Genomic DNA, 21,052 nt, shown 5'->3' on the forward strand with positions numbered 1-21,052 from the left:
TTCAGCAACCCATGCTTGCCGTAAAAGGTGACTATGCTTGTCGTAAAAGGTGACTATGCTTGTCGTAAAAGGCGACTAACGGGATCGGGTGGTCAGGCTCGCTGACTTGGTTGATACATGTCATCGATCTCAATTGCGTGGATCGATGCTCATGATATCAATCACTGGATTGTCTGGTCCAGGCTCGATTATTTACAGACCGCAGTCATATAGCTGGAATATTGCTGAGTGCGGCTTTAAACAACAAGCAAACGAACAAACAATCTTATGGTTAAGGAAAGGGGTTCATTGCACCTATCTATTTTCCCAAGAAACAACAGTGCGGCGTTAAACAACAAACAAACAAACAAACCAACCATTAAGTTGTCATGCCGTGATGTAACTGGAATACTGTTCATAAAAGCGTTAAATCAACTCACTCACTCACCATTGCTTGAACTGCTGCCATTCTGCACTAGAGAACCAATAACGTTTGTTTGTTTGGTTGGTTGGTTGCAGTTTAACGCCACACTCAGCAATACTCCAGCTATATGACGCCCTTGTCAATAATCGAGTCTGGACCAAACATTCCAGTGATTGATGCCAAGAGCCTCGATCTACGCAATTTGGATACTATGACATGCATCAACCAAGTCAGCAGGCCTGACCAGATAATGCTATGAAATCCCCAAAAAATATTCCAACTTATTTGGTTAAGAAAGGAAAGAAAATACCTGGCTTTAAAAACTTCAACTCCTTCCCTAATGTGAATAGTGGCATGGCGGGAGCCATTAAAAAAGTCATTTATCTTTCACAGTACCTGTCGCTAATCTCTGTCCGCCTCATTTGCATAAGTGAATCCTAATTAGAATTAGCATGGATAATTAGCCCCTGTGCCCATTACCCAGTACCAAATGATGATAACTGCAGGCGATAATGTTTTCTTATCATACTGTGGCGTACCGAAAACAGTTCCGAACGTGCTGGCTGTCAAGTTTCTGGAGTGTAAACACGTTCTGCGTTCATGTTTGATTTTACATGTTGGGGTTTCTTTAACATTTTCAAAATATGTATACCACTTGCACAAATATTGTTTATTATCATTAAAGTTATTTTGCGATATATTGTGACGCCATGAAAATAAGTCTTGGATCTTTTTTGGGTAATCAAATTAATCTTTTGACTTGTGCAATGAATTACGTCTGTGTTTTCTCCGAATGAGTCAAAGCTTGTACATCGTTTCATGGGTTTTGCCGGGGATATATCGTATGACGGTGTCGATCGGACAGTGATGAATGCGATTTGTATGGAACGTCTTTGCAGAGACCCCACACAAGCCACAGTTTGGCTCAATACTGGAAACATTACACAATGCCTAATTCTATCTGAAAACATTATGTGTTCGGGATGTTTTGAAATGAAGTTATCCGTGTTATCCACCTTAGTGGGGGCTGTTTATATGGACATTTGTCTTTATTTGGGGATTTTCGTCAGTAAAATGTTCGTTACCGAGCAATTACAATGTGATAATTCAATTTTGGTTATTTCACACTCCAATTTGATGTCATTTCAAATAGCACTTGTTAACAGCTACCAAATTCACAAACATCAACATGAAAATATCTTGTATCTATTCATCTGTAGTATGCTTCAGTATGATCCATTTTGTTTATTTTTTTTTTAACCCGGCCCTCAATCAACTTAAACTCTCTTTCTCTCTCTCTCTCTCTCTCTCTCTCTCTCTCTCTCTCTCTCTCTCTTGCTACTTGACATGACATTTTGTCTTCTGTTGTATAGTACAACAGCAGCTCGTAAAATAGGTGCTACATGATATTTTGTCTTCTGTTGTATAGTACAACATCTGCTATTAAAAGAGTTGCTACATGACAGTTTGTCTTCTCGTGTAAAGTTCAACAGCAGCTCGTAAAATATATGTTACATGACATTTCGATTTCTGTTGTATAGTACAACATCCGATTGTAAAATAGTTGCTGCATGACAGTTTGCCTTCAATTGTATAGTAGAACAGCCGTTATTAAAACAGTTGCAACTAGATGCATATTTCACTTTTCAGGATAACGGCCACAACTGTAACATTACTACCTATTTCCCCCTCTTGTTAAAAGAGTGAGTGAGTGGTATAAATGTAACATCACATTGGTAGTTATGGAATAAAAAAAATGTCACCATGTAAAGACCATATAAATATGTCAAGTATAATTTATCATAACAATACTATTTACCCGAAGAGAATGCATCAGTGCTTGGGGCCAAGCCAGATACCAAACAAACACGTCAAGCTGAGCTAAGGGAGACAACTCTATTGTACTAGGTTATTGAAACACTCGTATATATCCTTGTGCATCACGCTGCAAGGATAGAGCAGTTTGTTAACCGACATCCCTCTCCACTGCCTAGACTGTCGACGGTAGGGCGCCGCATATACATACACTGAAGCATCAACAGTTGCATGATGGCATCTCGTGGCTTTACTCGTTCACATCCATCTAAACAGGAGCATTTTACATTTACTTTTCTTACATTTCCATTTCCATTTTACATTTACTTTTCTTACATTTCCATTTCCATTTTACATTTACTTTTCTTACATTTACATTTCCATTTAACATTTACTTTTCTTACATTTCCATTTCCATTTAACATTTACTTTTCTTACATTTCCATTTCCATTTTCCATTTTCTTTTCTTAAACCCCTGCCTCACTGGTTTGATTTTAACAAAAATCGTTGCATTGACCTTTTGACCTTGATAGGCTCTTGTGATATATTCCTACACGCGGCTGTCGTGGGTACAAGTACATGTCTGAACCTAATTCAATACTTCGAGTCTATTGATTTTGCGCTGTCGTTACATACTAGTATTTCATTTATCTGGTGTCAGGTTTAGGTGACCCGATCCTGTATTCCTTTATGTCGTTATTTATTAAAGTAATAGCGATGTCAGTCCAGACCAATTTAAGAACTTGTTTTGCGGATTATTATGCAACAAATACCCCATGGCAAGAGAAAAATGAAAATCAATTTTGAGAATAAACTATAATAGACTAAATCCATTACTCCATTGTGCCTGTTTTGCTTTTTCTTGTCTGTGACACGTGTACGTCTTAAGTTTTTTTCTGTTTGGCAGAATATGATTCTATGATTTCGATTCAGATGATTTCTTCCTTGTAGCAAGCGGGAGGCAGCAAAACACTCAAATAGTAATGTGTAACGGTAACATTTGAAAAATGAAACACGATACGAATCTTTTTCGTTATTAACATTTTGGATCGACATGGCTAAAAAGTGAAAGACGTATCTGTAAAACATGTAAATAAATTGGTTTGGCTCATAGAATATTGAATTCTGACCTTCATGTTTTAGTTTTGCTCTACCCACTCCCCGACTTGAACCAGCAGCGCAGATTAAACATATGTTGTTAATTTGTTCTGTAGCGATGCATTTAGTAATATTCCAACTCCCGTGATGATGACAGCCTGTGAGTAATCGAGCCTGGAGCAGACAAGCCAGTGACTGATGTCATGAGCAACGATCCATACCACCGAGTCTGCCTACCCGATCTAATAAGTGACATCGTACGACAACCCTATGCAGCTGGAGACCTATTCTACTCGGAAAGGGGGGCAGGGGTGGCCCAGTCGGCTAAGGCGACGCGATTCGCTGTGCAGAGTGGCGTCCCTTGGGCACGCCAGAAACCTATGATTGTGGGTTCGAATCCCGGTTCGCCCCGATTATGTTTCTAGGTTTGTCAGCACCATAATCGTGCTCGTGGGTTTCACCGAAGTGGTAAACGTCTAAGACCTGCCTCACTTCGGGCTTTCCTCCCACATTAAGCTGACACGCCGTGATATAACTGGAATACTGCGGCGTTAAACCCAACTAACTCACTCACACTCTACCCGGAAAGAGTGACGGACACCATGTTGAGGCAAGATGCTTGTGTGTAAGACCAAATACACCTGAATAATTCAGTGCGTGCGACACTTACAATTTAACGGTTTCAGTCATGTTGATGCTCAATTTCCAAAGACGAGATATGTGTGAATTAAAGATGTAAGAATAGCATCCATTTAGAGCAGAATCAACACGGCAGACTGCAAATTATCGATTCAGGACCCAGCACACAATAGGTCTCAGCTACTCATGCTTGCCTTAAAGGGCGACTATGCTAGAGGCGACTAACGGGATCGGGTGACCCCAATTGCGTGGATCTATGCTCATGATGTCAATCACTGGATTGTCTGGTCCACACTCGATTATTTACAGACCGCCGTCATAAAGCTGCAACATTGCTGAGTGCGGCGTTAAACAACAAACGCTCACACCTGTGTATAATCGGCTGTAGGACGTGTCTCGCGCTGAATGAGTGCAACTTGCACCTGCTTACTTAAAAGCCTTAATGCTTTCGCTTGGTTAATGCTTCGTGTTAATAAATCCTTAGACTTCAATCGGTTTATCTTAGTCAATGCGCCTTAATGCAATCGGTCTAGATCTGTTTATTTATTCATTTATTTTTACGTTCTTGTATACTCACGTCTGCTCAATACAACCACTTGACAATACGAGTCGACTCCTCTATGGGCGAGGCGTTACTCAATCGTAATCGCTCGTTAAGCACCGCGATCGTCAGTTAAGCACTATAACAGTAGGTACCCAACAACAAATTCCCAACTTGGTATCGTTCAATAATGTAAAATTACAACAGGACATTAATTCCCTTCCATTGATGTTTTGTTTGTTTGTTTGTTGTTTAACGCTGCACTCAGCAATATTCTAGCTATGTGACGGCAGTCTGTAAATAATCGAGTCTGGACCAGACAATCCAGTGATTGATATCATCAGCATTAAACCACGCATTTAGGATCGATGACATGTTTCAACCAAGTCAGCGAGCCTGACCACCCGATCCCGTTAGTCGCCTCCGACGACAAGCTTAGTCACCTTTTTACGGCAAGTATGGGTTGCTGAAGAGTGACCCATTTTATCCTGGATGTTCTTGGGTCTCCACTGATGTACACACCTAAACTAGAAATAAAAGTGACCAATAAAATCTTATCTACGGAAGCCTTTTAGGGCCATTTGTTATTTTTTTCGATACTATCTTGAAATTTCAAGATACTAAGTTGAAATTTCAAGATAATAAGTTTTTAACATCCTAAGATGTAAAAATACGTTTGAAGTGAATAATCTTGAAATATGAACTTAGTATCTTGGAATTTCAACTTAGTATCTTGAAATTTCATCTTAGTATCTTGAAATTTCAAGATTGTATCGAAAAAAAATAGAAAAAAACAAATGGCCCTAAAAGGCTTCCGTACTTATCTGTTTCATATTTAGATTTAGGCATCATCATTCAGAGTGACAAAAATAAACAAGACTGTAGATACGAAAGGGATGACTTCACATTCTAATTGGCAAATTAATGTCAACAATATTCCAACAGCTCCAGCCTTTGGTGTCTACACTTCAACTGTTGTTCGATCTGGTTTATAACATTCAAGGCCTCAGTAAAGCTTTCAAAACGGTTTATGATAGACATGTGGACATTTCCAAATTTGACAGTCAGGCTCGCTCACTTTGTTGAGGCATGTCATCTATCCCACATTGCGAGGTTCGATGCTCATGATATCAATCACTGGATTGTCTGGTCCAGACTCGATTATTTACAGACCGCCGTCATATAGCTGGAATATTGCTGAGTGCGGCGTTAAACAACAAACCAACCAACCAAATTTACAGACCGCCATCATATGGCTGGAATATTGCCGAGTGCGGCGTTAAACAACAAACTAACCAACCAAATTTACAGACCGCCATCATATGGCTGGACTATTGCCGAGTGCGGCGTTAAACGACAAACCAACCAACCAAATTTGACAAAAGGGACAACTTTCCACTAGTCAGCTTATTGTCAAGCAATATTCCTAAAGTTCCAGCCTTTGGGATTTACATTTCAATAAGGGTCATAACATTCAAGGCCTGGAGTGAGGCGTTCAATACGTTTTATGGTAGACACGTGGAGGACATTTCCAAATTTAACGCATCAAAATTACCCCACATCTCAATTCCCAAATAAGGTAAGTAAGACTGAAGGGAAAATCGTTCACACAGCCGATGATGAAACTGGATGAGAGCACCATACTGCGCTGACATTAGGCTGGATAATCTATTTGGTGGACTCCCTACTTGCTTGTGACATTGTATTGGAGAATCTATTAGACCTTTCGGGTAATTGCTGATGATATTTGACTGGCTACCTCTAGAGTCTTTCCCACGTGTGGTTGACCTGTAGTGTTCAGGGCGTTGAAATGTTCCTGGTTCACCATGAGATACTGATGAACGCTATGTTGCCAAGAGCAGTCCTCGATGATAATGCACTTGGCTTCTCCAAGCCCCCAAATAGCTGATTTTATGAGCGTCTCACTACGGCTCCCGCAAAGGAGGAAATTTTGAAGAAGACAAGCCACTGTGAGGTTGGTGAGGTGAAATGGGGTTTAACGTCGCGTCCAAGATTATTGCACTTATATAGCGACGTGCATGCACGTGTTTGTGTGTGTGTGTGGCTGCTTGTACTAGTCCGGACTGATGCCGATTTATAGTTCTAGCACACTGAGATACCATGCCGCAGTTTAACATGAATACCCCACTCAGACACAGTATACTGACTCCGAGTCGACCAGTCCTTGTTTTAGCCCCTCAATGCCGAGCGCCAGACAGGGTAAGAACAAATACTATCTTTTAACGTCTTTTGGTATGACGTGGCTGGGGATAGAACCCCGGACCTTCCGCTCTCCGGGCGGACGCTCTACCATTACACCACGGAGGCGGTTACAAGCCGCCGTGAATGTAGTGGACTGGTTGCTTTATTGTTTTACGCCACACCCAGTAATATTCCAGCTATATGACTGCGGTCTTTAAATACTCGAGTCTGGGCGGGGTCAGTTGCTTTTGACGTGTGTTCCTGGCACCGCTTGTCGTGGGAGGCGACTAAATCGATCGGGTGACTTGGTCAATGCATGTCATCGTATCCCCATTTGCCTTGACCGATGCTCATGATATCAATCACTGGATTGTCTGGTTCAGACCCCTGAACGTCATGTGCGTAAGATATTGCTGAGTGCGGCGTTTAACAACAAACAATAATACAAAACAACAAACAAACAGCGAATGGTGGCGCATCGGACGAATCGGTCCACACTGTACACGCGATGCTCTACAATTAAAAAAATCACCGGAAATGCTCACCCAGACGTATTGTTTGTTAGTTTGTTTGTTGTTTTACGCCGCTCACAGCAATATTCCAGCTATATTACGGCGGTCTGTCAGACAATCCAGTGATTGACATCATGAGCATCGATCCACGCAATTGGTTGATTGATTGATTGTTTGTTATTTAACGCCGCACTCAGCAATATTCCAGCTTTATGACGGCGGTCTGTAAATGATCGAGTCTGGACCAGACTATCCAGTGATTGACATCATGAGCATCGATCCACGCAATTGGGATCGATGACATGCATCAACCACGTCAGCGAGCCTGACCGCCCGATCCCGTTACTCGCCTTTTACGACAAGCATAGTCGCCTTTTGCGGCAAGCATGGGTTGCTGAAGACCTATTTGAACCCGGCTCTTCACGGGTCCACCCAGACGTAACCAATGCTGATGTGTGACGCTCAATCGGCATTCCATACAGAACTGGCTCAACAAATACATGCATTAACATGTTTAGTAGCAACACTAGCTGTACTCACAACACATAGACACATTGCGCAATGCTAGACGTGCACTCCCAGTGTATGAATTGTATGAGCACACGAACAATTAGAAGTGTTATGACCATTCAGCTAGGGTAGCTGTATTGTTACTGAAAGTGTTGTTAGTCACATTGGGCAAATGCATGGCATAAATGTGCTTACTGTTTAGGTATCGTGACTTTACATGTTGTAAATACTCCGATTAGGTTTCTAGGTTTGTCAGCACCACACCCGTGCTCGTGGGTTTCACCAAAGTAGGAAACGTCTGAGACCTGTATCACTTCGGGCTCTCAAGCTGACACGCCGTGATATAACTGGAATAATGTTCGAAGCGGCGTTATTTGTTTCTTTGCTGTTCAACGCCACACTCAGCAATATTGAAGCTTTATGGACGGCTTAAAGCGTCGTTAAAAGCGACGTTAACCCAACTCAATCAGATATTACTAGAAGATAATGTGCATTTGAAATGTGCATTGACAATGAATTTGAAATCTATATCTAGTTTGTTGGTTGGTTTTCCAATCAATATTCCAGCTATATGACGGCCCTATACTGACAGCCGAAAGAGATACCATGCCGCAGTTGTAACACCGATACCCCACTCAGACACAGTACATTGAGTTGTTTTATACCCTTAATGCAGAGCACCCACTTTTAAGACTTATTTATATGACGCGGTCGTGATTGGAAGAACATTTCGCTCTCCAGGAGTAGTGGTTTTAAACTATTGCATGTAATTATTGTGCATGTAGTGTAAAAGTATCATATATCTATCTACCATTCAATCAATACAGTTGATTTCAAAGACACATTTATGACCACGTGGACATGCTATTGAAATTCACATTTCAATAGACACATAATTCAATTTAAGTTCCCTAACAATTCCACAGCCCATACATATAAACGACAATGGAATGTGTGTGTATTTTCAAAGGCACGGCAGTGGCCAAAGATTAACTTGTCCTTGACGTCTAATGTTCAGTGTATCACGTGTCATCAGAGCTCTTGGCTTGCTAAAAGTGTTGGCAGGCCAGACGGGGTGCATCTTCTCAAAGGTAAGGTTCTGTCGCTGCTCGCTTTGACCACTTTCTACGTATACACAATATGTCGGAAATCTTATACAATTTGTTGCATATCTGTGAAGTTGTTCAATTTATAAATATATGCCGTGCTCCACTAAAGACACATCTAGATGACATGTTCAATGTAAAGTTCATGAACTGAAAGTAAAAATAGGGTGTTCCTATTTTGGTCGTTAGTCAAGATCTGAAGAGACCATTTTGCAAGGATCGACGTCTTAACGACCACACTCGTGTTACCCAGGATGTTGTTCCAACAACTTATGAGTAGGATCACAAAACTATATAGCCACTGTGACTTGATATTCTCCTCAAGCATATGTACGTTCATTTACTGTGTGTTTTGGGTAGACTTTGAAGAAATGTTCAGTTTTAGCTGAATGTGGCAGAAGTCACAGGTTTGTTCATTCCATTTAACAAGTAATATACTGGTTTCAGCTTTTGGAGCTGTCGGGGAATAGATACCCAAAACAATGTTATATCATGTTGTGTAATTTAGATCATGTTGGCAGGAAAACTAGGGTTTACTATGTTAACAAAATCTGGTTTGGATTTGTCTGGGAATCCCAGGGAGTTGGTAATAAAACAGCTGTCTTAAACAAATTTCACACCAGAATAAATGATTGTACAGTCTATCTTCTCCGACATTCAAAACACTGTTCTTCTCTCAATATGTATTCTAATGTCAAGCATTCCTTTTGTATAGAACCCTATCTGTTAAATATGAAATCCAAAAATTCACGGCACAGAATCACCGTTTTACGTTTTGTTGAATAACCTTTACAGAGAAATACTTCAAGATAGGAACACACTCCCAGACAATTTCGGTTTTGTGAAATATGTGGCAATAATATTGTTGAAGATGAATTTCATTTTATATATGAATGTCCAGCATATCACGACCTGGGCCATGAATCCTGTATTAATTTAACTGCATTGTAATAACCTGTCAGCTCTAAAGTGAGTGAGTGAGAGAGTTGGGTTAAACGCCCCTTTTAACAGTATGACAGTTATATCGCGGCGTGTCAGCTTAATATAGGAGCAAAGCCCGAAGTGATTCAGGTCCCACTTCGGTGAAACCCTCGAGCACGGGTATGTTGCTGACAAACCTAGAAACATAATCGGGGCGAACAGGGATTCGAACCGACAATCATAGGTTACTGGCGCGTCCGAAGGGGCGCAACTCTGCACAGCGAATCGCGGCGCCTTAGACGACTGGGCCACCCGTGCCCCCCGTCAGCTATAAAGAACTGTTCTGACTACATAATATATGCATTAGCATTACGTTCTTCGTGCCTATGACAAACACATGTTTTGCATGTTTGATCACTCCATGCTTCAATTAATGTTCATTTCAATTTGTGCGTAGGCCTTAGGCCTTGTACGAAATAAAATTGATTGATTGTTTATCACTGTAATGTCTGCCCCTGGCTTGATAATTTTGAACATTGCTGATTTACGCGTTAAAAGAAAGAAGACATAAGTTAAATGTACATTGCCGTTGCATCGCTAATATGTAAGACACTCTGCTTCAGTTTCTACAGTTTTGTTTCTGTTCATAGCTTGTATGGACACATCGAGACAAGAACAAAGACACGATGGATATTTACGAGGATCACAAGGGTAAGTATGTCAGTTAACCTAGGAAATGTCACCATATCATCATTTGAAACTCACTAAAAGTTTTAAGTCCATTTCTGAAGAGGTCCAATTTTGTATAGGGCTAGAATTCATCACCATACAGTGCTAAACGCCATAAAGTGGAGAGCGATCCGTAAGTAATAATTTAATCAGAACATGTCAATTAAACTTCTGACTATTATCATGTTCTGCATCCGCTGTAAATATATCTTCAGTAACCGATATGGACAGTACCACATCCTGGCCTACCCCCATTTACCCCCAACAGCCCCCAAACAGATACGGACAGTACTAAATCAATGACTCCCTATTTCCACAGGGTCAGACACAAATCTGCATACTGCCGGTGGAGAAGAGAAGGTGGACCTTAAACTTGAAAGCTTGCCACAGTACCAAGCTACTCACAGTTCAGCGGGTTCAAATACCAACCCTAAAACTGCCGGTGGAGAAGAGAAGGTGGGCCTTAACCTTGAAAGCTGGCCACAGTACCAAGCTACACACAGTTCGGCGGGATCAAAGACCACTGCCGGTGGAGAAGAGAAGATGGACCTTAAACTGAGAAGCTTGTCACAGAACGAAGCTACTCACAGTTCGGCGGGATCAAAGACCACTGCCGGTGGAGAAGAGAAGACGGACCTTAAATTGGAAAGCTTGTCACCGAAGAAAGCTACTCACAGTTCCACGGGATCAAATACCAACCTCCACACTGCCGGTGGAGAAGAGAAGACGGACCTTAAATTGGAAAGCTTGTCACCGAAGAAAGCTACTCACAGTTTAGCGGGATCAAAGACCACTGCCGGTGGAGAAGAGAAGATGGACCTTAAACTGGAAAGCTTGTCACCGAAGGAAGCTACTCACAGTTCAGCGGGATCAAATACCAACCTCCACACTGCCGGTGGAGAAGAGAAGATGGAATTTGCACTTGAAGGCTCATCACAGGAAAATGATAACATTCTAGGGCACGGCAGGATGACACCTCTGATGGAAGCGGCTGCAGCTGGCAATTTGGGTGTTCTGATTTTGCTTCTGGGCAGGGGAGGTGATGTATCTCTAGCTGATGCTGATGGTAACAATACCCTTCATCACGCCTGCATCGGGGGCCACCTGGACGTGGTGAAGCGTGTTCTCATCCAGGGCACAGTGGACATCAACAAGAGAGGCAAATGGGGTAGAACACCAATCATGTTGGCAGCAAAGGAAGGACACAAGAATGTGTTTTACTATTTAAAGGAAAAAAGTGATTTGACACTATTGAGTGACCATGGAGACAACATCCTTCATTTGGCTTGTTTAGGAGGAAATATATCAATTGCAAGATATATCCTGTCCAAAGATATTGCAGACATCAATGTAAAAGGAAGGTACGGGAGGACACCTCTGATGAAAGCAGCATGGGGAGGAAAGGTGGAAGTGTTTAAAGAAATACGGAAAAGAGGAGGAGACGAGTCTCTCGTTGATGAGCACGGCTCAAACGTCCTACACATTGCCTGTCATAAAGACAATGTGGCAATGGTGACGTATATCCTCTCAGAAAACATCGCTGGCATCAACAGTAGAGGAAAGCTGGGACGGACACCAGTGATGATTGCAGCAACAAATGGTCAAAAGAAAGTCTTTCATTTACTTGTGAAGGAAGGAGGAGATTTACTTCTCCTTGATGATAACCATGATAATATTCTACATATGGCCTGTCTTGGAGGTAGTGAGGACATCGTGAAGTATATCGTCTCTGGCAGGATGCAGAATATCCTATCACAAGGGAATATCAATGTCCATAGCAGAGGGATGAACAGGAGGACACCAGTGATGGCTGCTGCAGAGGGAGGTCATACTGGAACGTTTAACCTTCTTGTGGGCAAAGGCGTTAATTTGTCTGCACGGGACAATTTGGGGAACAACATTTTTCATGCAGCATGTCTTGGAGGAAATGAAAATATGGTCAAATATATAATGTCTCGTAGCTTCGTGGATATCGGTTCTACTCCAAACAATGACAGATTAGCTCTGATGCTGGCTGCAGAGAAGCAGCGTCGACAAGTGTTTGATCTGTTACGGGAAATCCAAACACCTGATTTCATACATGTGGATAAAGACTTCAACAACATCCTTCATGTTGCTTGTATTGGTGGGGATGTGGCAATTGTGAAGTATCTTCTTTCACAGAATATGGACATCAACATTAGAGGGCACCATAGCAGGACACCTCTCATGCTCGCTGCAGAGTATGGGCATAGAGAAATATTTGACTTGCTGGTCACTGAGGGGGCAGAAGTGTCACTTGAAGATAACGAGGGCAACACGCTCCTTCATGTCGCTTGTGTTGGGGGACATTTGGACATGGTAAAATATATCCTCTCTTGGGACTACATCAAAAACGACATATCGAGCAGAGGCGAGCGTGGTCAAACACCTGTGATGTTGGCAGCCAGGTGTGGACACAAGGCAGTGTTTTATTTCCTTGTTTGTAAAGGAGCATCTCTTTCCTTCAAAGACATTGACGATAACAACATCCTCCATGTGGCATGTATTGGGGGGCATGTGAAAATGGTGGAATGTTTGCTCTCAAATGACATTGTTGACATCAACGAGCTCAGACAAGATGGAACATCAGCGTTGATGCTGGCAGTTCAGCATGGACACAGAGATGTTATTGACTTGCTTCAGAGTTCAGGAGCTGAATAGAGGCTTAAAACACTTTCCATCATCTAAGCATGTGAAGTACTTTTATTGCATGATTGGACTGAAGACATAGGACCGTGCACTGCATGTGCACTATATATAATTGTGATATTTGCCAGGAATATAAATATATGGGCGGGTTATTTAAGTAGTGCAATACACACACTTTCGCACTTTCACACCCCATGTTTTCGGTGATGTGATGTTACTGTGTTTTCATTAATCGTCAAGCACAAGCAGGTATGACACCCGGAGCTTTCAGTGACAGACACGCGGAGTGGATGATTGTCTCCATGATTTATTTATATGGATATGGATTGTGAAAGGGACATCTCATCAGAGGGTACGACACTTCACCACCAGAACATTCAAGTGTTTTACATTTTTCTTAAATTTGTTTCATCAAGGTTACAACATTCAAAGCCATATATATATATATATATATATATATATAGCGTGTGTACATACTTATGTTTTGTCACATTCAGTGCTATAGTGTACATTTTTACTTATGTTTGACCCTAGAATTCCTAGTTTATTCATTTATCAAATGTCACCCCTTTTGCCTTAGACCAGGCAACTAAATTGTCTGTACAAGACAAATGAGGGTTGTATATTAGTAGGTTACAGCACGCGTGAAACAGAATTGTGAAATGTTTAGGTTGCACCATCTTGGACACGGATGTGAGCTAAGCCAAGTATTGTGTGTTGGGGTCCGTAAACGAGTTAGCATTCAAATATAGACGAGCCATGTTCTCCTGATGAATGCTGAGTTTCATTCAGCATCGGCTCCATTATTTCAATGTTCCATGCAGCATGTAACGGGTTAATTGCTTCATGTTGATCGACGTGCTTCATGCTTCATTATTGCATGCAACATAGGCTTTCGTGGCTTCCTGTAGCATTGTCTTAATTTCTTCATTCGTCAGAGGCTGTAATGCTTCATCCAACATCGAACATCGATGCACTGGATTCATTGCATTATGCAGCATCATTTATTGAATCTTTCCCCCTGTTGATTGTATTCCCATGTTGGTTACAGACATGCCCTCACACATTCCAGTACATTGAGATTTAATAACGAAAAACATAGATTCAATTCAAAAGGGAAGCATTATTTACTATTTTTAAAGAACATGTGATGTCTTCTCATTTATTATCGTTTCGTGATACTAGTTCCTAATAAATCTGAATTTGTAAACATTGTTGAAGTTTTCTGTTCCCACTTAATAAAACTTTGACTCTTCACACGACCCTGATTGAGCATATAGGTAACACCAAACTCGTTATCTCAATATTCGTGTTCACGTATCTACAGGGAGACCCATGAATTCTATGAATTCATATGCATCCCTCATAACAGGACAATTTATTCTGAGTGTCCATGTTTTAGTAAGATAGTCATGTATCATGACTGTTGAATAGCTGCATGCAATTTTAACGAAACCAATCTATATTATGAAAACAGGCACTGGGTGGTGGTTTCCACATCTTCACAGCTTTACTTTTAGAAGAGAGTATGATAAATGTATAATAAACAACTCCCACATGGACTATCAATGACGTTCCCCAAGTCTGTCCATTTCCAAAGGTCACAGAACCCTGCCTATTTTACTGACTTGTTACAGCTGAACAATTTGCTCAGTTGAATTTGGTGGATATACCTCTACGACACCATGCTATGTCCACTACAGATTTCTCTATTATGGCCAATCCCTTCTTTGTGAGACTTGTATGTTAGTCTACCGTTATAATATCTACATAAAATCGGCTATTGTTAAAATGATTTTTCTTCATTTTATGCAACTAAAACACTATTCCTACATGGTTCTTAGATCAACAGGACATTTTAATGCATTTCATGTCCACCCGTCCTGTTAAGATTTGGATAAATACTTTCATAATTCCTGATCACTTTCATGTTTGAAGGAATCCTCAACTTTTCTGTCTGCAGTTAGGTCAGTATGTAAAGGGATACTACATGTGGAAAAGATATGGTGTAATACTATGCTGACTACATGAATAGGGTAAGAAAACGCTTACTGGCACAGAAGATTATAGAATGCTGCCATTCACAAATGGAGTGTTTATTGTAAGTGACAATCGTAACGTGATTCTATTCTGTTTTTTGTTACATTACGACTATGTCTTGTAAACATGGGCGCTCCGACATTCCACGGGCATAGAGACTCCCAGACAGCTGTTTGTTGTTTTGTTTGGAAAGGCAGACATGCTCACCTTTTGATATTTTCAATGAAACCTCTTCCTTTGAATTTCTATGCCAGATACAAAGGCGGCAGTGGAAGAGGACATATACGTCTGTGCAAGCTTGGAGGGAAAACCTTTTGTTGTTGTCTAACGCCGCACTCAGCAATATTCCAGTTATATCGCGGCGCCTTCAGGTAATCGGGTGTGGGGTAGGCTAAACAGCGGTTGGTATTATGAGAGTCCCACGCCGTGTCGAACTTCCTATCCCGTTAAGGAAATATGTTGCTAAGGACTTATCTCACCCTCGTCACAAAGGGGTATAAAATATTTAAAGACGGAAAGGACAGAATGTACGCATTTAACATACGACTCACACTTTGTTGAAAACAGTGATCATCTGAATAATAATAATAATAATAATAATAATAATAATAACGATAATAATGTTGATTGGACGAAACAAGAAATTCAGGGTATTGACACCCTCACACCAAGAATCATGTCAGACAATAGATCCCACCACTCTCGCCCTTCCCTCTATCGCTTATATTTACCAATCATTATGGGAGGGCGTGGTTTGATTAATAATAATAATGCAGGTCAGTGACACAGTCCAGAATGTCCATATCAAAGACAAACTGCGGGCAGAGCAGAAATGTAGGCTTTAGAAAATCTGGAGTTCAGAGCACAATGCTGTCAATAAAGTTAAAACCTCAAATACTTATGCTGTACCCGTCCTTTCATTCTCTTTTGGTGTTGTTGATTGGATGAAACAAGAAATTCAGGGTATTGACACCCTCACGCGAAGAATCATGTCAGACATTAAATCCCACCACCCACGCTCTTCCCTCAATCGCTTATATTTACCAATCATTATGGGAGGATGTAGTTTGATTAACGCGGAGGCTCTTTTGCTTACATATATTTGTCTGATGATCCTCATGTCAAGACTCATGATGAAAACAAGGCATTCCACAGTTTACTTAAACGAGCCAAGGGTGTGGGACATAATCTCAATGTCAGTGTAGATTTTGTTGATGGTTCTGTACTGCTTGACGGCACAGAAATTAGTGTCATCAAAGCGAAATGCCAAATCCAATCGGCCCAGACTGAGTTTTTCAAGGATAGGCTATCTTAATGACAACTGCATCGAGTTTATGTGCAGTTTGTTGAGAGGATCTGCAACCCAGCAGAGTCCTTCGCTTGGATGAAGTCAGCTGGCCTGAAAAGTGAAACAGAAGATTTTCTGTGTGCTGCTCAGGACCAGTCACTTCTCACTCCCTAACGGTCAATGTGTGATTTTGCATCAAAATGTATATATGAAATGTAGATTATGTAATGAATTTAATGAAACAATCCAACACATTGTAAGTGGATGCCAAGCTTTAGCACAAACACAGTATCTTAAGCGACATGGTGGTGTAGCTCGAACATTTTATAACCGTTTTCGCCATGCTTTTGGTTTTGTCACAGAGGTCCATCCATGGTACGACGCGGAATATGTGGAGGGCGTCATGGAAAATGATAAATACAAAATTCTTTGGAATCGGCCCGTTTACAGCCTCAGACGTATCCAGGCCAACAAACCTGATATGTCCTTTTTGATAAATCCAATGAAATCATTTATATCACTAAATTTTCTGTCCCTTTTGACACAAACTAATTGACAAGATTCAGGAAAAACAAGGCTATGCGGACCTCGCTTTCGCAATGTCATGCTTGCATCCCCAGTGCCAAGTTGTCAGACTCCCTATGTTCTCGGTGCCTCAGGTTTGGTACCTCCCAATCTGTTGACTGACAGAGTACCCAAGTTTGCTACCAGGATTACTAGCCCTTCTGACAATCTGGGTAATGCAGAAGGATGCAGTGTTAGGGAGTCTTCACATTCTCCGAAAAGTTCTTGGTGGGTTCGACTAGGCAGCGCTTCCAGGAAGAAGTCCCATTCGCTGTCTGGGCTACGTGTATAGGGGGCAAGGGCCCTGAGCTGATGATGAGCCTAACCAGCCTGACTGTGCCAGGATCACCCAAACCCTATTTTCTGCATTTTAATCTGATGATGATGATGATGATGATGATGATGATAATAATTTCATACATCATCTTCAAAGCTCTACATTATTGCCCCGGTCACTGGATCAGTTTTCACTCCAATTTCAATACCAGATCACAGGGGAGTAGACAACCTAAGGTACATAATGAGGCTCTTGAAGGTCAACAGTCATATTACCATCTAATCCAACGGTGTACCCATTCACTGCTAGGTTAACAGAGGCCTATATTGAGTCATGTCGTGTTACTTCTCAGTGAAGAAACCAGTCGATGATAGCATGAAAAACGATTCATGTGTGCTGCTCAGGACCAGTCACTTCTCACTCCCTAACGGTCAATGTGTGATTTTGCATCAAAATGTATATATGAAATGTAGATTATGTAATGAATTTAATGAAACAATCCAACACATTGTAAGTGGATGCCAAGCTTTAGCACAAACACAGTATCTTAAGCGACATGGTGGTGTAGCTCGAACATTTTATAACCGTTTTCGCCATGCTTGTGGTTTTGTCACAGAGGTCCATCCATGGTACGACGCGGAATATGTGGAGGGCGTCATGGAAAATGATAAATACAAAATTCTTTGGAATCGGCCCGTTTACAGCCTCAGACGTATCCAGGCCAACAAACCTGATATGTCCTTTTTGATAAATCCAATGAAATCATTTATATCACTAAATTTTTTGTCCCTTTTGACACAAACTAATTGACAAGATTCAGGAAAAACAAGGCTATGCGGACCTCGCTTTCGAAATGTCAGGCTTGCATCCCCAGTGCCAAGTTGTCAGACTCCCCATTGTTCTCGGTGCCTCAGGTTTGGTACCTCCCAATCTGTTGACTGACAGAGTACCCAAGTTTGCTACCAGGATTACTAGCCCTTCTGACAATCTGGGTAATGCAGAAGGATGCAGTGTTAGGGAGTCTTCACATTCTCCGAAAAGTTCTTGGTGGGTTCGACTAGGCAGCGCTTCCAGGAAGAAGTCCCATTCGCTGTCTGGGCTACGTGTATAGGGGGCAAGGGCCCTGAGCTGATGATGAGCCTAACCAGCCTGACTGTGCCAGGATCACCCAAACCCTCTTTTCTGCATTTTAATCTGATGATGATGATGATGATGATGATGATAATAATAATAATTTCATACATCATCTTCAAAGCTCTACATTATTGCCCCGGTCACTGGATCAGTTTTCACTCCAATTTCAATACCAGATCACAGGGGAGTAGACAACCCAAGGTACATAATGAGGCTCTTGAAGGTCAACAGTCATATTACCATCTCATCCAACGGGGTACCCATTCACTGCTAGGTTAACAGAGGCCTATATTGAGTCATGTCGTGTTACTTCTCAGTGAAGAAACCAGTCGATGATAGCATGAAAAACGATTCATGTCTTCGAGGAATGGTTATTGACGATTAGCCATGTCACACAATAGGTGCTGCGGGCATTTTACGTCCCAGAATACGTCCTCTCACTCAGTTCTCACATACATGCCTTGTATCCTCTCCATGTGAAAACGAATAGACATTCTACAGTTGTTAATTGTCAATAAACCCAACTTGGTTTTGGTAATTTACGATGCTTTATTTGTCTGTTGATGTAAACTGACATCATCGCTGAAATAAATACGCTGTCCCTGTGTGTGTCAGAAAGGGAGTCTTATTCGGCGCAATTTGCTATTGCATGACTGCCAGTGGCAGTTTATGAAACAACATCTTGCCTCGCGAACACCTGTATTATCGCTATTTGATAGTGATTCATAGACACATCCTTGCGTTATTTTCGTGGATCATGAATGAACTACAATGACGCTTGTATTTAACTGCATGTGTTCACAATTATGGTTATTCAGTGCTACAATATATACCGTCTACAGCTTTTATATACCTCTGCAAACATGATCTCGGTCCAACGTATCGGCGTAATTCCCTTACTCGTTCCTGGTGCAACTTTTGATATGACTGGTGGGACGTCAAATTTTATCCTTTGGCACCGGTTAAAAGGTTTGAGATGTGAGATTTTCAGTGATCCAGTCATATAATCATCATCCCTATTTTGCATTTTTCGGCCAATATAATCTCTTTCGGCAGATATAAGAGACTGGGTTTTCTCTTGACGTTTTGAACATTTGGTGATCGGATAGTTTTCTTCTTCCGGAGCAATCCCTCTGTTAACAAGAAAACATGAAACGTTTATCATCATGAATTATGTCGGCTGTTGTAGGGAGCACAGTTTCATTGTGCATCAGGGAGCATGGGTGTCCCAGTCGTCTAGGGCGCCGCGATTCACTGTGCAGAGTTGCATCCTATGATCGTGGGTTCGAATCCCGGTTCACCCCGATTATGTTTCTAGGTTTGTCAGCACCATCCCGTGCTCGTGGGTATCACCGAAGTGATAAACGTCGAAGACCTGCATCACTTCGGAATTTCCTCCCACATCAAGCTGACACGCATAAGGCATCAACTCAACCGATGTTGCATCTTCCCGAGGCAAGGGAGTTAACTGACTTTACAAGTCCAGTTTCCACCCTTGCCGAACTAGGCTGGAATTCCAGGGCTCGATCATAGCGCCACCAGTGGTTATTTGGAGTTATGTCCCTTCTAAGCCTTTCCTATGGACCAATCAGTTTCAACCTCTCGTATCACTTGCTTTTGTTTCAAACAAAATGGCTGCGCCCAGTCAAGACGATCTGATCGATAATCAAGATCTATATTGTGATAAAACGGGTTTTACATCGGGAAGTGCACAAAATCACATGAGCATCTTGATAAAAAACATGAAAAAACTTGGAAAGTATCTGTTGACAACGAGTTGGCGGTGCACATGCTTTGCAAATCCTGCAATCGACCGAAATTGGCACGACGGTTTACTAACCGGATTTCGATTTCGTTGCGCGATTTTGATTGGACTATGCATAGACTCGTTAGTCCAGCCAAAATGTAACTCCATAATTCCAGCCTAGTTCGGCAAGGTTGGAAACTGAACTTATATAGTCAGTTAACTCTCTTGCCTCGGGAAGATGCCGATGTTTCTGTGCGGCGTTAGACCTCAAACACTATTGTTTATGCAAATTGAGTGTATAATTACACATACCATGTGTATAAATACACATGTTTCAGAAAATAGTTTGTCTGTTGTTTGACGCCGCCCAGCAGTACTCCTGCCATACAACGGCAGCCTAAGCAATCAAGTTTTGACAGACAACCAAGTCTGTACCAAACAATCCAGTGACACGATAGCGCATTTACTGATTAACATCTGTGTACAACTGCAGATATTGTACAATTTTGTCAAACTTCCTATGAGGGTAACGAAGGACGCTTACCTGGCCTGTTGAACGACTATTTGCATTAATTTTTTATACATAATGCTTTATTGTTTGTATGTTTTAAACATGCTTTGAATTGCACTTGTACTATGGACCAGAGGCCTTGATGGAAATGAACTTGTGTTTCCTCGCCCATCTTAGCTGGGTTTTTTACTTGCTATATATGTATTTCTAATAATTCCAGTTCATCAGCAACGAATTGCGAGTATATATACTATTTTGTCAGTTTCATGTTCCAGATGGTTTCAAACATTATTTTTTCACAGATATCAATAAATCTCAAATATAAGCTTTTATAAACCTACCGT

At 41.4% G+C, this 21,052-nt stretch overlaps 1 protein-coding gene across 1 annotated transcript; it reads left to right on the top strand.

Annotated features, from left to right (window-relative positions):
• Positions 1-8,778: 8,778 nt before the first annotated feature.
• On the top strand, positions 8,779-14,319 carry LOC139447541 (ankyrin repeat domain-containing protein 50-like). The gene is made up of 3 exons (XM_071228945.1): positions 8,779-8,812; positions 10,399-10,459; positions 10,797-14,319. The coding sequence occupies exons 2-3, from the start codon at positions 10,435-10,437 to the stop codon at positions 13,157-13,159; spliced, it is 2,388 nt and encodes a 795-aa protein (XP_071085046.1). The 5' UTR covers positions 8,779-8,812; positions 10,399-10,434; the 3' UTR covers positions 13,160-14,319.
• Positions 14,320-21,052: the final 6,733 nt, after the last annotated feature.

The sequence above is a fragment of the Haliotis cracherodii genome, unplaced genomic scaffold (genome assembly GCF_022045235.1).
Source record: "Haliotis cracherodii isolate W230 unplaced genomic scaffold, xgHalCrac1.p SCAF_7, whole genome shotgun sequence".
Lineage (NCBI taxonomy): Eukaryota > Metazoa > Mollusca > Gastropoda > Lepetellida > Haliotidae > Haliotis > Haliotis cracherodii.

Excerpts from the sequence above, each read along its gene's own strand:
- LOC139447541 (XM_071228945.1), top strand. The coding sequence starts at position 10,435 with ATGGATATTTACGAGGATCACAAGG. Across the intron at positions 10,460-10,796 it reads TATTTACGAGGATCACAAGG|GGTCAGACACAAATCTGCAT; the intron begins GTAAGTATGTCA and ends CTATTTCCACAG.